The sequence below is a fragment of the Chlorella variabilis genome (assembly GCF_000147415.1).
Source record: "Chlorella variabilis unplaced genomic scaffold CHLNCscaffold_15, whole genome shotgun sequence".
NCBI classification, from domain to species: Eukaryota; Viridiplantae; Chlorophyta; class Trebouxiophyceae; order Chlorellales; family Chlorellaceae; genus Chlorella; species Chlorella variabilis.
In genome coordinates this window covers 1,031,227-1,046,138 of record NW_005435073.1, presented here as the reverse complement: position 1 = coordinate 1,046,138, position 14,912 = coordinate 1,031,227, and the positions used below count along the sequence as shown (strand labels likewise).

The window sequence follows — 14,912 nt, the reverse complement described above, 5'->3', positions numbered from 1 at the left end:
CCTGTTCCAAGTCTACAGCGGCGGCGTGTGGCCCGCCTCCCGCTGCAACTACTCGTATCCGAGCGGCAAGCCATCTGCCGCCAAGGCGCGCGTCACCCACGCCATGCTGGTGGTCGGCTACAACATGACCGCCCAGCCGCCCTACTGGTGAGGCCCCGCCCGGCCCGGGCGGCGGCGGCGGGGAGCAGGGACGGCTGCCAGCTGCTCGGCTGTGGTGGCTTCGTTTAATAAAATGCTGTGCTGCGCGGGCGCGGCAGGGCTGCCACCAAGCTGGGTGAAAATCTCTGCCGCCCGCCTGCCGCGCGCCCGGCGGCGCAGGATCGTCAAGAACTCGTGGGGGCGGGGCTCGGAGTGGGGCGACGACGGCTTTGCGCTGGTGGAGATGACGGGGGAGGGCACCTACGGCACCTGCTTCATGTATGCGGTGAGCGCTGCGCTCTGGGGTGCGCTCCTGAGCGCGCTCCTGAGCGAGCTCCTGGGTGCGCTCCTGTGCCAGGCTGCGGGGCTGGGCGCTTCCTTGCACCTTTTGGTGCTGCCGCTGATCGGTGCGGCCCAGGGCGCTCCTGTCCCAGGTTGCGGGGCTGGGCGCTTTTGACCCCAGATCGGGGATGCCCAAGGTCGGTCGGTGCGGCCAGGGGGGGCGGTGTGGCTTGCAACCCGGGCTTGCCACAGCACCTGAATTGCCGACGGCCTGCTGCTGCTGCTGCTGCCGCCGCCGCTGAGCGCAGTGGATGGTGAGGCCGACAGAGGTGATGCCCCGCTCAGGCGACCCCGTCGTCCAGCCGCCAGGGCCGGGTGGGTGTGCGCCGCTGCTTGCCTGTGCCCGCCTGTTCCTGCCTGGCTGTGCCCGCCTCCACGCCCGCCTGCCTGCCTGTCTGTTCCTGCCTGCCTGCCTGCCTGCCTGCCTAGCTGTGCCTGCCTGCCTGCCTCCCTGTGCCTGCCTGCCTGCCTGGCTGTGCCTGCCTGCTAACTGCCCACCCGCTGCTGCACCTCACCCTCTGTCACGCTGCGTGCGCGTGCAGGCAGCGTGCGCCTGGTGAACGGCACCGACGCTCGCTCGGGGCGGTTGGAGGTGCTTCGCAACGCCGCCTGGGGTGAGCGCCTGCCCCGGGCGCTGCGCTTCGGGCCGGCAGCTGCCCCAGCATCTCCCCGTGGCGCCTGCCGACCCATGTAATCATAGCTTTGTCTGGCCCTGCTGCCCCTGCAGGCACGGTGTGCGAGGACGGGTTTGATAGTGTGGATGCCACGGTGGCGTGCCGCCAGCTGGGGCTGGGCACGTCGGGGGCGGCGGTGGGGGGCGCGCGCTACGGGCGGGGAAAGGGCGCCATACTGCTGGACGAGGTCGGCTGCACAGGGGAGGAGGCGGCGCTGGAGCTCTGCCCCAGCCAGGGCTGGGGCAGGCACGACTGCACGCACGCGCAGGATGTCGGGGTGGAGTGCGACGATGCGCTGCCCGGGGAAGGTGAGAGGCGTGGGCTGGGAAGGAGGGGAGCGAGGCAGGGAGGGACCGCGGGGAGGCAGGCGGGCACACCTGCCTGGCCCCATCCCTGCCTGGCACGACCGGCGCTGTCGTCTCCGCTCCGGCCTGCCCGCCCACCACCTCCCAGCCGCCCCCTGGCTTCCGGTGCCCTTCCGAGCCTCGGCCTGCCGGCGTGCTTCGCTGCCCCGCCTGCGCTTTGCCCCACAGTCACGGTGCGGCTGGTGAACGGCGACAACAACCTGCGGTCTGGGCGGGTGGAGGTGCTTCGCAACGGGGTGTGGGGTAAGTGCCGGGAAGGGCAGGGCGGGGCAGGGCAGGTGCTGCCAGGGACGGGGCGTCGCCCGCACCATGCAGCATCAGCAACAGTGCAAGGAGCAAGGAGCATCCTGCCATGCGGGAGCATGAAGGGCCCTGCGCTCCACAGACCGCTTGCCGACCGTCCCGCCGCTACCCGCCACGCCTTGTCGCGTGTGCGCCGGCCGCCGCTGCCCTCCCTGCAGGCACGGTGTGTGACGACGACTTCACGGACGCGGCGGCGGGGGTGGTGTGCCAGCAGCTGGGGCTGGGCAGCTCGGGCACCGCGGTGGGGCGCGCTGCCTTTGGGCCGGGCTCCGGCCCCATCTGGCTGGACGGCGTGCGGTGCACCGGGGCAGAGGTACGGCTGCAGGGCTGCCCCCACGGCCCCTGGAACGCCAGCGACTGCAGCCACGAGGAGGATGTGGGGGTGAGGTGCTACGGGGAGACGGGGGAGCGCGAGCTGCTGCCGCAAGTCGGTAAGGTGGCAGCCTGCCGGGGCGCCAGCCTGGCGGCACAGCGCTGGCGCCTCCGCGGGGCGCCGAGAGCACAGCTTGCTGCGCCCTGCCCACCAGCCCCGCCTCAGCTTCACTCCTCCCACAACATCAGCCGGCACTCTCTGGGCCATCCTCTGCCTGGCCTGGCCTGGGGCATCGCTCAATCCTCTCTCCCTCCGCGCCCCATGCCCCCGCAGCCACCGTGCGGCTGGTCAGTGGCACCAACACCAATGCCACCTCGGGCCGGCTGGAGGTGCTCAACAAGGGGGTGTGGGGTGAGGCCCGCTGCATGCATATGTGGCAGCATCACTGAGCCATGTATGCATACCCTTGTGCAAGTGTCCTGGGAGCATTCCTGAGATTTGCCTATGGCCTGGTGGCACAGGTGAGCCTTCCATTGCCCCTCACCACCACCTCACAACACCCCCGCCCTGCTGCCCCCGGCTGCCCGTCCGCGCAGGCACGGTCTGCGACGACGGCTTCGGCCCCGCAGAGGCCACCACCGTGTGCCGCCAGCTGCTGCACCGCCGCAACGTCAGCGGCGTCGTGCGCCCCGGCGCCTTCTTCGGCCCCGGCGCCGGCCAGATCTGGCTGGATGATGTGCGCTGCCCCGCATCCGTGCGGGACGGCGCAGACCCTCGGCTGGAGCTGTGCTCTCACTCCGACTGGGGACAGGTGGACTGCACACACAACGAGGACGTGTCAGTCACCTGCGGGGACAACCCAAGGGCGCCAGGTCAGCGCCTGCCTGCATGCCTGCCCACCTGCCTGCCCGCTGCCGGCGCCCGGCGAGTGGCGGCTGCCCGCCTCGCGTGCCTGCCGCCGGCGCCGCCGCCTCCTTCCTGCGCCAAGGCAATAGTGCCAGCTGGCAGCCGCCACATGCCCTTGCCTGCAATGGTGCCGCGGTGCCTGCTCGGTGCCCGTGTCCCCGCCCCTGACGCGACTCCCACCCAACCCTGCTGCTGGCGCAGCCACGGTGCGGCTCAGGGGCGGCCCCAGCTCTCGGGTGGGGCGCCTCGAGGTGCTGCACGCTGACGAGTGGGGCAGCGTGTGTGAGGCTGGGTTCGAGCCCGTGGACGCGGGGGTGGCCTGCCAGCAGATGGGGCTGGGCCCGTTTGGCCTGGTACTGCCGGGGGGCACGTACAGCGGTACCGGCACGCCCCCAGCCCGCGTCTGGCTGGACGGCGTGACCTGCACGGGGGCCGAGGCTCGCCTGGAGCTATGCCCCAGCCGCGGCTGGGGCGCTGTCAGCTGCACCAGCGAGCGGGCGGTGGCCATCAACTGCACCGCCGCCGCCACCTCGGGTGGGCGCACGCGATGCTGGGCGCCTGCCGCTGCTGCTGTGTGTGCCTGCCGCTGCCGCTGCATGCTTGCCGGCGCCGGCGCTGCTCGCTGCGGCTGCTGCTGCTGCTGCGGCTGCTGCTGCCGCTGCTTGCTTGCTGCCGCTGCTGCTGGGCCGCTGCCGCCCACTGCCTGCCTGCCCCCCACGCTTCGCTTCCTGCAGCCACGCTGCGCTTGGTGGGCGGCGCGGCCCCCACGGTGGGGCGGCTGGAGGTGCTGAACGACGGGGTGTGGGGTGAGTCGAGCCGCTCTTGTCTGCAGGCCAGCAAGCTTTGACTGGAATGCTGCCTGCCACCTGTGGCACTGGAGTGGCTGAACCCACACCACCCTGACACACACACACACACACCTGACACTCCTGCCCGCCCCTTCCCACATGCCCCTGCTGCTTACAGGCACGGTGTGTGATGGTGAGCCGCTGGCCAGGTCCCACCCAGCCACGATGGAGGCTGGCCTGCGACCTTGGGATACTGCACTGCTGCATCCTCCTTGGTCCCCGGCAGCCTCTCCAGTGCAGCGCGCCTCCCCGAAGAGCTGCCGTGGCGCTGGCGCCGCGCCTGCCTGGCTGCTGAGCCGTCCTTGCTGCCCCCCGCCCTTCCTCCTGCCCCTGCCCATCCCCCCCCGCAGACGGCTTTGGCCAGACAGAGGCGACGGTGGCGTGCCAGCAGCTGCAGCTGGGCACCTGGGGCATCGCCGCCCCCAACACCCAGGCGGTGTCCGAGGCGCGGGGCACGATCTGGCTGGACGATGTGGTGTGCCGGGGTACCGAGACGCGGCTGGAGGAGTGCTCGCACAGGCCCTGGGGGGAGACCAACTGCCAGCACAGCGAGGACATCACCATCCAGTGCCTGTCGGGTGGGGCCAGCTGGCTGGCTGCGCTGCTGTCGGATCGTGGGGTGCTGGGGTGCTTGGCTGCGCCGGCAAGCACGAGCCAGCTTGCAGACGCAGGCCGCGCGGCCTCTGCTGGCCTTGTGCAGCGCAGCGCAGCATGCTCAGCGCGAGCGGCGCAACTCAGTTTGCATGCCGTGCTTGCTGATCGCGCCCTGCCCCTGCCCCTGCCCCTGCCCTGCCCCTCGTGGTGCCGCAGACTCGGATCAGCCCTCGTACGCCGACGCCTGCGGCGCCCGCCTGGTTGGTGTCGAGCTGTCAGGCGGCACCCTTACCAGCGGCGTCTTCTCCGGGGTCGCCTCCTTCGCAGACTGCTGCAGCCGGTGCCGGGAGCGGGCCGGGTGCGGCGCCTTCTCTCTTGGCCCCTACGGCCGCTGCTCGCTCAAGGGCGCGGCAGGCTACTCGCCTGTCGACTCGCCCGGCTCCGTGGCTGCCATCCTCAACTCCTTGGAAGCAGGTGGGCTCTCGGGCCTGGTGGTGGTGGTGGTGCTGCTGGATGCGAGCGCTGGGCCGCACGTGCCCGCTGGGCTCCCTTCCCCGCGCGACATAACACACACACACACACACACACACAAACACATACACACGCACACATCAGTCCAGCCACCCCCTTTCCCCCTCCCCCATCTTTCCCGTCCCGCCCTCTGCCCTGTCTTGCAGGCTTCTGGACGCCCATGGGCGACACGCTTGCCTACGGCGCCGCCCCCTCCATCTCCCTGCAGCTCACCTCTGCCGGCGCGCTGCTTCTGCTGTACGTCGATCCCACCAACACCGAGGTCGCCTTCCTGCGATACGTGGGCACCGGCGGCGGCTGGGACCGCACCAGCGTGGCGCGGCAGGCGAGGGAGGAGCTCTACGGCGACCCCGAGCTGGTGCTGGGCTCGGGGGACGTCCCCTTTGCCGCATTCCTGCGGTACGGCTGGGACGAGGGCGCCAGCGAGAGCCAGGCAAAGGTGATGGTGCGCACGGCGGACGTCAACGGCGCGACGTGGACCGCGGTGGGGCAGGTGTGTGTGTGTGTGTGTGGTGGTGGTGGTTGGTGTGGTGGTGGGTCAGCATCCGTTCTTGCCTCTCCTCCTCGCCCACCACACCACTACACTCGCCTGCCTGCCTGCCCGTCTGCCACTCTCCTCACCACATGACCACACACACGCACATCAAACACGCCCGCCTCCCCGCCACCTCCCCGCCACCCCACCCACAGGAATATGTCGCCGTCACGCAGTGGGGCGACCGCAGCTACAAGCGGCTGGCGGTGGCGGCCGACGGCCGCGTGGTGGTGGCCTACGCTGACCTGTCTGTGCGGGATGCCACGTACGGCGTGCTGCGGGTGGTGGCGTGGCAGGCGGTGTCGGGCAGGTTGGCGTGGTGGCCGCTGGGCTCCCAGGTCACCGACCGAGCCATCAACACCGCCCCCAGCCTGGCGGCAGCCCGCAACGGTACCGTCTACGTGGCCTTCGCCGACCCAGCTTCCGCCTGGCTGCTCACCGTCAAGCGGCTGGACGCGGGGGCGGGCGCCTGGGCGCTGGTGGGCCGCACGCCGGGCATCTCCGGCTGGCCCTGCTCCTCCCCCAGCCTGGCCCTGACCCCCTCGGGCGCCCTGCTGGCAGCGTACCGCATAGATTCCTTTACCGCCGACCAGTCCACCCCGGCGGCCGCCGTGCTGCGCTTCGGCGGCGGCGCCTGGGCCGCCCTGGGCCGCCCGTACCTGGCGGGGGACCAGCTGCCGGGAGGCCTCAGCAGCCAGCCGCCCGCGAACGGCCGGTACGGGCTGCCGGTGGCGCTGGCGGTGGCGTCGGGCAGCGAGACGCCCGTGGTGGCGGTGGAGGAGACGCCCTGGGCTGCAGGCAGCCCCATCCTGGTCATGTCGCCTGCTGCCGCGGGCGGCGGCTGGGAGCCCCTGGGCCCCACCCCTCCCAACCTGGTCACCGCCGATGCCTTGTACGATCATCAACACATCTCTGTGGCGGCGCTAGGGGGCAGGGTGTGTACCGCCTTCAACGACGGACTGCGGGCAGACGCCACCACCACCAGCCCCGAGGCCCGATACGGGCTGGCAGTCAAGTGCCTGGACCGCCGCCAGTAGCGCCTGCCTCCCCGTGGGCCGTCGCTGGCGAGTGTGTGTGTGCCTGCGACAACCGTTTCTTTCCATCAGCATTGCCCAAGAACTGCCTCTTTCTATTCCGCTCTCCCCCAGAACTTCTTCCCCTGCTGCCATGGCGCTGCCTTCTCCCCGCCAGCGGCACTTCATTAACTTACAGCAAGCAGAAGCAGGGATGGGACAGGCAGGCAGAGCAGGGTTGGCGACAGGAACCAGCCCGCGGCTGCATGGCTGCTGCACCAGCAAGCAGACGACAGATGCGATGAAAGCAGGCGGAGGCAGAGCGTGAGGAGCATGCATGCATGAGACGAGTGCCTGGGGCGTGGGGATAAAAACGGGCGGCCGCGGCAAGCAGAGGGGAAGAGAGAATGCAGAGGGTCTAGGGCGGTGTGCAGCTCGGGCGCGGAGAGGGATGGCGGGATCATCAGCGCACCGTTGCGGGGGGGCGAGCACACGCGGGGGCAGGCACACAGCTGGTACCATCCTACCATCCCACCTGCTGCGCCCCACCCCACGCTTTCCTCCCTCACTCTTCATCCGAGTACAGCACAGCGGGCCGTGCCAGCGCTGCCGCCCACTCCTCGTCCGATGAATAGTCTGAGGGCGACGCGGCCCGCCGGCGCCTCCGCTGCTGCCGCTCCTCCCGCCGCTCCGCCGCCTCCTCCTCAGCGTCGCTCGCCGCCTCGGCCGCGGCGCGCCCCGCGCCGCCGGCGCCGGCGCCGCCGCCGCCTGGGTGCTGCCGCTGGTGCAGCTGCTGCTCCAGGGAGCGCTGGCGGGCGCGCAGCTGCTGCAGCAGGCGGCGCTGATTCTTGGCCGCCTTGAGCCGCCCCGCGCGCTCCGCGTTGCTGCGGGCGGGAGCGGGAGCGGGGCCGGAGGCGGTGCGTGCTTGTTGAGCATGCCGGCATGCGGCGTTGAGTTGGCGGAGGCGGGAGCGGTGCAGGCGGGACGTCGGCCCCAGTACCTACAAGCCTGCCCACACACACAGCCCACACAGCCCACAACTACGCCTACCTACCCACACACAAGACACACACGCCGCACCTGAGGCGCTGCTGCGCGATGCCAATGCGTTCAGACAAGCTCCTCATCTCTGCGGCCAGGCCTCCCGCATCGCCGCCGCCGCCGCCGCCCCCCTGCCGCCTGCCAAGGTGCCAGTAGGCCGCCGCCGCCGCCGCCGCCGCCGCGCCCGCAGCCAGCAGCAGCTTGGCGAGCAGCCCGCCGCCGCTGCCCTTGAGCTGCGCCAGCTGGCGGGCCACCATCTTTGCCACCTCAGTGGGCGTGCCCCCCGCATAGCTCTGCAGGAGATGGGTGGGGCGGGGAGCAGCGAGTCCAGACAGTTGAGCGGGGAGCAGCGAATACCGAAGGGGTGGAGGGGCGCTCAGACAGCAGCAGGAGGAGCAGCGCCGCAGCAGGATCCAGCAGCAGGGATGCGGCTGGGCCGGCAGCGGCCTCTGGTGCAGCTGCGGCGGCCCCACCTCCACCTCCTCCCCCGCCACGTAGCAGCGGTAGCACGGGATCTTGCCGCGCCCCGCCAGCAGCCCGCACTCAGCAAGCAGCTCCTCCTGCAGACGGGCAGGGCGGGCGCACGGGCAGGGCAGGCACACACCCAACACGTCAGGCCCCCGCGGGGACGAGGTGCGACAGCCTTTGTGTGGCAGCCTCGACGCCAGCTCGCCCGCCGAATTTGTTTGCTCCTCCTGCTGCCCCGCCCCGCCTCGCCTCCCTGCCCGGCAGCCGCAGGCCCTACTTGCATCGCAATCCGTGGCAGACCCCTGCTGCCCGCCCCCTCGGCGGCCAGCCAACCCTGCCCCGCCCCCTGCCCACCTCTGCGCTGTCCACCTCCACCTCTGCAAACACAGCCGCCTTGAGGGCGGGATCAACAGACATGCGGCGGTAGTAGGCCCTCATCTGGGCGCAGGTGTAGTTCTGGGCCTGTGCTTGGAGGGAGCAGGAGAGGGCAGGGGCAGCAGCAGGGGAGGCTGATGGCGTGGGCTTGGGAGCGACCGCGTGAAGGCGCGGGGCGGGCGGCCAGGCAAGCGGTGCGTCGGGGCAGCGGACGACCCACGGTCAAGCGGAGGTGAATTGAGGTGCTGGGAGTGTGCAGCGGGGCAGGCTGCTTTCCCGGGCCGAGCCCGCACCGCACCTGGAAGAACTGGAGGCAAACAACCTTCTTGGACGCCGCCGCCTTGGCCAGCATGGTCTGGAACTGCTCCAGCGTCTCCACCGTGTGCACGCGGGATGTGGGGGCGTGGCTCGCCTTGGAGGCGGGCCGCCTGCGCCGCACCGCCATGGCCGCTGATTGGGTGAGAGCAGAGGGAGTGAGGCTGGGCGAGGACGGATGCAGCCCGGGGCTGTGGAATCTGCAGGTGGGGACAATGTGCCAAGTCCGAGCGCTGCAGTGTGCTGCCGCAATGGCAGGCGGGTTATCTGGCTGGGGCGGAGTGTCCTGCCGCCCAGGCAATACACCAAATGGGGCCCGGAGGGCTCCGAGGATTGAAAAAAGAAGAAGTGCATTAGACTGAGTACACCGTCTGCAGCCGCGCTGGTCGTTGGCAGAACGCCAGCCAAGTCCCAGCCTGCTCCCTCCTTTGCTGCCGGCCGGCCCACCGTTAGTGGTGCAGAGGGACATGGGTGCCCTGGCCTGGGTGCGCGACAGCCACAAGCGCCCCGCCGCCGAGGGCGGCGGCGCCGCCGCCGGCAGCGGCGCCCCGCACGGGCGCACCATCGTGTCGGGTGCCCCTGTGGTGCTGCCACCGCCGTCTAAGAAGGCCAAGAAGATGGTGTGGAAGCGGGATGCGGCAGCCGCACCCGCAGGGCAGCAGCAGGCAGTAGCAGCCCAGCAGCAGCCGGCGGCGGCGGCTGCGAAGCAGCAACAGCAGGCGCCGGACGTGCCGCAGCCACAGGCAGGTGCCGCCCCTGCCGCCCCTCAGCAGCAGCAGCAGCAGCAGCAGCAGCCAGGTTTGCAGGGCAGCGCACCATATCGGCAGGAGCGAGGTAAGCAGGCCCATCTGGGTGGTCAGAAGCATGCGCATGCGACGCGAGCGGCGGGCGGCCAGGCAGCAGCAGCAGCAGTGGGCAAGGCGGGAGCCGGCGCAGCAGCAGGCGGGGCGCCCAACCCCGCCGAGACCGCGTCTGCTGCGGCGGAGGTGGAGCGGCTGCGGCAGGCCATCCAGGCTCAGGAGGCGCGGCTGCGCCAGCAGGCTGCCAGCGCCGCGGCCGCCCAGGCCAAGGCGGCGGCGGAGGTGGTGAAGCAGGCGCGGCAGAAGGAGGCGCGGCGGGCCAAGCTGGAAGCCGGCTTTGCGGCCGCGCTGGCCGCGGTGCAGAAGGAGGCGGCAGAGGCGGCCGCCGCCGCGGGCCCCTCGGCGCTGGCGGCAGATCAGGCAGAGGTGCGGCGGGTGCTGGACGCGCGGGACGACTACAGCCTGCTGCAGCTGGCGCCCGGGGCAGCGGCGGCGGCAATACGCAAGCGGTACAGGTGCGGCTCGCGGGGCGCGTGGCAGCCGGTGCATGGGCTCGTGCGGGCGCCTTCCACCCTCTGCTGGCTCACGGGGCGCTGCTTGCGGGCTGCTTCACCAGCTCTTGTTCCAGCCCAGCCCAGCCCAGGCTAATGCATGTGCGTTGTTCAACGCCCCTGCCGCGGTGTGTGCAGGGAGATGGCGGTGGCTCTGCACCCCGACAAGTGCAAGCAGGCGCAGGCCAAGGAGGCCTTCCAGCGCCTGGTCAAGGCTTACCAGAACCTGGCGAAGTATGCGCATTAGCGGCGGTCGCGGCTACTGGCACAGCAGATGTATAGCAGCAGAACTGTTTTGCCCCGCTCTCAGTCCCCTCACAACCATGCACGCCTGGGCGATGTTTACGTGTGTTTATACAAAAGTGTAATACTGGAAGCAACCGGCCCGTGACATGTGACGGTGTGTGCGCCTCAGCCTCCTCCCGCCGCCGCCTGCCGGCCGCTGCGCCCCAGCTTGGGGCCCACGGTGTCGCCGCCGGCGGCCCGCCGCAGGTGCATCATCGCCACGGGCACGCGCCTGGACTCCCCCTTGCTGGCCTCGTACACCTGCACCCCCTTCTCCCCGCTCTCCTCCACCATAAACTCCCCGCCCTCCTCGCACAGCAGGTCCAGGAAGCACTCGCGGTTGTGGCGGGCGCGGTCCGGCGGGTCTGCCAGCAGCAGCCGGCTGCCGTCCCGTGTCAGCAGCTTGGGCGCCACCGCGGCCACGGGCTGCAGGACCAGGGAGGGCAGGCATGCTGCAGCGCTCGGCTGTGCTCAGATGGCCAGGCCGGCCAGGCGCAGGCAACGGGCACGTGAGCAGAAGGCGCCGCTGCTAAGCCACGGAGCATGGGCGCACTACAATGAGGCCGCGCCAGCAGCAGCAGCTGCTGTGCATACCTGAACCGAGAAGGCTTCGTACAAGCAGTCGCAGACGAGCATGACGTGGTGCGGGCTGATGGCCACGGGCTGGCTCCAATCAAACACCTCGGCCCGCACCACGCCACGACTGCTGCCGCCAGCGCTGCCGCCGTTGCGCCCTCCAGACGCAGAGGCAGCCTCCGCCTGCGCCTGACGCTGCTCCTCTAGAAGCCGCTGCTGCTCGACCACCTGCTCTGCATCCGCCGCCTGCAGGTGCGGCAGCAGCTGCTGCAAGCTCAGAGCCTGCACCCCGCTGCTGGCGCCGCTGCCCATGCTGCCAGCGGTCGCTCCTGGCGCCGCGGCTGCCGAGCCTGCTGCGGCTGCTGGCGGCGACGCGGTTGTGGTGGGCAGGCCGTTGAGCGCGGCATTCAGCAGTGCGCACTGCAGTGCCAGCGGCTCTCGGTCTAGCAGCACAACCTCCGCGGCGCCTGCACAGGATTCACCCAGAACAAGCAGTAAGTGCCGGTGCTGCATGCTGGCATGGCACCTCCTCCAAAGCAGCGGTCACTGGGCATGAGGTGGTGCCGTGGAGCGCACCTGCCACGGCGGCCGCCAGCCCCGCCAGCCCCAGGCCGCATCCCAGCTCGCAGACGCGCTTGCCCGCCACCAGGTCTGGCCGCTGCAGCAGCTCTTCTGCCATGGCCAAAGCGCTGGGCCAGGGCTCGCACCTGCACCAGGAGCGTGGCAGGCCAGCTTAGCAGCAGCGCTGAGAGAGGCGTCGGCTTGGGCCTGGCCTGGTGCTCGGCACGGGACTGAAATGAGCGGCGGCGCGGCAGGTGCGGCTCACCAGTACGGATCTCTATCCCAGTGGCCTGCTGCTAGGTACATCTCCATGACTGCACAGGGTGGAGGTGCAGGAACAGAGACAGCCGGCTAGGTGCCAGCAGGCAGCGGACCTGACAAAAGAGAGGCACGGCACGCAAGCTTGTGGATGGCACTCGCTTGCGCTCATTCTTGCAGTTGTTGAATTGCAAATGTTACAATGCTGCATACTAGACTACCTGCATCGATGTCGGGCACCACCAGCAGGAACCGGCGGTCGGCGACGGTCCACCGCCGCAGCGCCACCGGTATGTCGGGCCCTAGCTGTAGCTGCGCCGGATGCACCGCTGCTGCAGATTGTACGCAACGTGGAGGCCTACCCAGCACTTTCAAGGTCCTGGGCCGACATGCCGCCGGCGGGAGCTGCGGAAGACAGACAGCGGCAGCCATGCTCCACAGTGGTTCTTATCAACGCCAGCTACCGAGCGCCTCCATGAGCGATGGCGTCGAAATGCGAGCGTAGCAGGCTCCGCGCAGGGTTCCTACTGCCGGCCAGTTGCCGCCTCTGCAGTTGCCATGGCGATCCGCGCCCTCCCCCTGGCGCTGCTGGCGCTGGGTGGCATCCAGTTGGCTTTCTGCACAGCCAGCCCGTCTCCAGGATTCGACCTGTTTGTGCTCGTGCGCTCATACAGCCCCACCTTCTGCCAGGAGACGCCATGCACCATCAATCCTGTGTAAGCGGCCGCGACGCGGCGCTGGGGCCACTGCTGGTGCCTTGGCCGGCACGCCATGCAAGGCGCCCGCCCGCTGGGCCGCTCCTGCCCCTACCACTGCCCGTCCTGCTGTCCCTCACGGCCTGCTGCATGCCTGACCGCCTTGCAGGAGTGCCTTCACCATCCACGGCCTGTGGCCAGAGTATAACAACGGCCTCTGGCCAGAGTTCTGTGACGCCGCCAACGCCACTACAAGCGGCGGGGCGGTTGGAACGGAAGCAGACAGCGCAGATCCAGACCCAGAGCCCGAGCCGGAGCCGGATCCAGACGAGGATGACTCGGAGCAGCAAAAGTGCGAGTGGCCCAGCTTCAAGGGGTCAGGTAGGCTGGGGCAGGAGCAGGTGGGCGCTGGGCGTGGCGCCTCGCACACCCCCACACCCTCCGCGGCACCACCTGTGGCTGAGTGTGCCCTGCGTGCATGTGCCGCCGTGCAGACGCCGGGTTCTGGGACCACGAGTGGCAGCGGCACGGCACCTGCGCCCGCCCCATCACCGGCGACCGCCCCTCTTTCTTCCAGGCCGTCATGCGCCTGCATGAGAAGTATGATCTGGATGTGAGCCCCCCCCCCACCCCCCCACCCCCACACACACATGGTGTTGCTGCAGCGGGCTGGCAGGGGGTTATGAAGCTGGCCCAGCAAGCGCTTGGGGCATGCGTGGGATCCACCCCCATCCCAAAGTGCCCGGGGTGGAGGCAGCGCCGCCGGCAGCGCGCGCCCAACCCAGCCCGCCCGCCGCGGCCTGCCCTCCCCGCCTGCCCGCCTGGCCCGCAGGTGGCGCTGTCGGAGGCGGGCATCGAGCCCTCCAGCGCCCAGACCTACACCTCGGCGCGGCTGTCGCGGGCGGTGGAGGACGCGTTTGGCGTGCGGCCCATGGTCTCCTGCTTCAAGGGCCAGCTGCTGGAGCTGTGGCTCTGCGTGGGGCTGGACCTCAAGGTGGGGCTGGGCCTGCCGGGGCGGCGCCTGTCTATCTGTGACCGTTGGTGATGCTGGCAGGCAGGCAGGCAGGCAGGCAGGGCCTTGGCACAGCACGGTTCAGCACCAGCAGTGGCAGCAGTGGCGGGTGGCGCTTGCTGCGCGGGCTGGCTACCGAGCCGCCCCCGCCTGCCTGCAGGTCAAGCCGTGCCCGCTGGCGGTGCGCCGGTCGTTCAAGTCCACCTGCGGCGCCAGGATCAGCCTGCCCGTGGGCGCTCCGGTGCGTGGCGCCGCGCCGCTGGCATGCCTGACGTCGCTCACACCGCTGCGGCACGCCCCTGCTGGCTGTGGCCTGGATCTGCCGGCTGCGTTGATGTGGTGGCTGACGTGGCGGCCGCTGCCGCGTGTAGGTGCCGCCTCAGTGCAAATCCTATTTCCCTCCCTGGAACGCCCGCAACAGCGGCGGCGGGGAGATGGGGTTTGTCAGGTGGGGCTGCTGCGTCGGCCATGCGCCTCGCAGCCCTCTGCTGCTGCACATGCGCAGGAGCGCGCCGCCCCCGCAGCTGGCACCAGAGCAGGATCCAGCAATGCCCTGCCGCCTGCCTTGCGGTCCCACCTATTCGCAGGATTGCCACCGGGCTGGCTGTTGCTGGGGCGGGGGCGGCGGCGGCGGCGCTGTTTTGGCAGGGCGTGAAGGCGCGGCGGCGAGGCAGCCTGCTGGCCAGCATCCCAGAGGAGCGGTACGACCCGCTCCAGTCTTGGCCATGATCCAGCCAGGCTTCCCTTGCAGGCACGGTGCCGTCCTGGCCTGCCTGCCTAGCCTGCGCATCCCTGCGATGCCAGCACCGAAAGTTGTCACTGCTCATGTGTCCTGCTTTTGCCCGCAACCCCGCCTTCTGCCACACATCGCCACCTGCACTTCAATTTTGCGCGAGGCGCTTTGCCGCCCTCCCCAAGACCCGTTGTATCACCCTAATGCATGCATGGAGCCTCCGAATCCCGCCTTTAACGCCATGTACCATTCACTTGCAGCCACGCAGCACATTGTAAGGGCGATAATAGCAGTTCTGGCCGCCGCGGTGCGAGACGGTACAGCGGGGTGGGTGGACCAGCCACCAGCCCACCCCGCACCCAAAGCTGGGCAGGGCATGCTGGATCGTCTGACTGCCATCCCCTTGCGGCGCCGATTTTAAGTGCACACGATGTCGCAGTAGGCTTGGCGGATGTCAACGACCCAAATGCAGAGGGGCAATAGGGCGGCGGCTGGCCGGGTGGAAAGACCGCTGACCAATGGTCTGGGTGCCATTCTGCCTCGGCCATCGGCCCTCTGCCGCCCAATTCACATTCTGTGCTGTATCCCTAGGCGATTACAGCACTCCTGCATCGCTGCCGCTCACACTTGCCCTAGCTCCCTGCATCAGTCCATTCGGCCCAGTCCGACCGCCTGCAGCC

At 70.1% G+C, this 14,912-nt stretch overlaps 4 protein-coding genes across 4 annotated transcripts; 3 read left to right on the top strand and 1 right to left on the bottom strand.

Moving 5' to 3' along the window:
• Positions 1–1,027: 1,027 nt before the first annotated feature.
• CHLNCDRAFT_6829 (hypothetical protein) lies at positions 1,028–4,460 on the top strand (the record flags this gene model as incomplete). The annotated part of the gene is made up of 10 exons (XM_005846127.1): positions 1,028–1,094; positions 1,208–1,462; positions 1,688–1,762; positions 1,981–2,253; positions 2,469–2,546; positions 2,732–3,007; positions 3,243–3,575; positions 3,776–3,847; positions 4,008–4,022; positions 4,240–4,460. Coding segments are annotated over 10 exons (1,665 nt in total), but the record flags the coding sequence as incomplete, so codon positions are not given.
• A 4,768-nt stretch (positions 4,461–9,228) lies between these two features.
• On the top strand, positions 9,229–10,359 carry CHLNCDRAFT_136208 (hypothetical protein; the record flags this gene model as incomplete). Its single annotated transcript, XM_005846126.1, has 2 exons — positions 9,229–10,076; positions 10,251–10,359. 2 exons carry the CDS (start codon positions 9,229–9,231, stop codon positions 10,357–10,359), a joined length of 957 nt encoding a protein of 318 aa, XP_005846188.1.
• A 164-nt stretch (positions 10,360–10,523) lies between these two features.
• CHLNCDRAFT_136207 (hypothetical protein) lies at positions 10,524–12,269 on the bottom strand (the record flags this gene model as incomplete). Its single annotated transcript, XM_005845991.1, has 6 exons — positions 10,524–10,823; positions 10,992–11,440; positions 11,550–11,680; positions 11,800–11,848; positions 12,014–12,124; positions 12,257–12,269. 6 exons carry the CDS (start codon positions 12,267–12,269, stop codon positions 10,524–10,526), a joined length of 1,053 nt encoding a protein of 350 aa, XP_005846053.1.
• A 394-nt stretch (positions 12,270–12,663) lies between these two features.
• On the top strand, positions 12,664–13,532 carry CHLNCDRAFT_25350 (hypothetical protein; the record flags this gene model as incomplete). The annotated part of the gene is made up of 4 exons (XM_005846125.1): positions 12,664–12,753; positions 12,820–12,868; positions 12,952–13,100; positions 13,320–13,532. Coding segments are annotated over 4 exons (501 nt in total), but the record flags the coding sequence as incomplete, so codon positions are not given.
• Between the last annotated feature and the right edge of the window lie 1,380 nt (positions 13,533–14,912).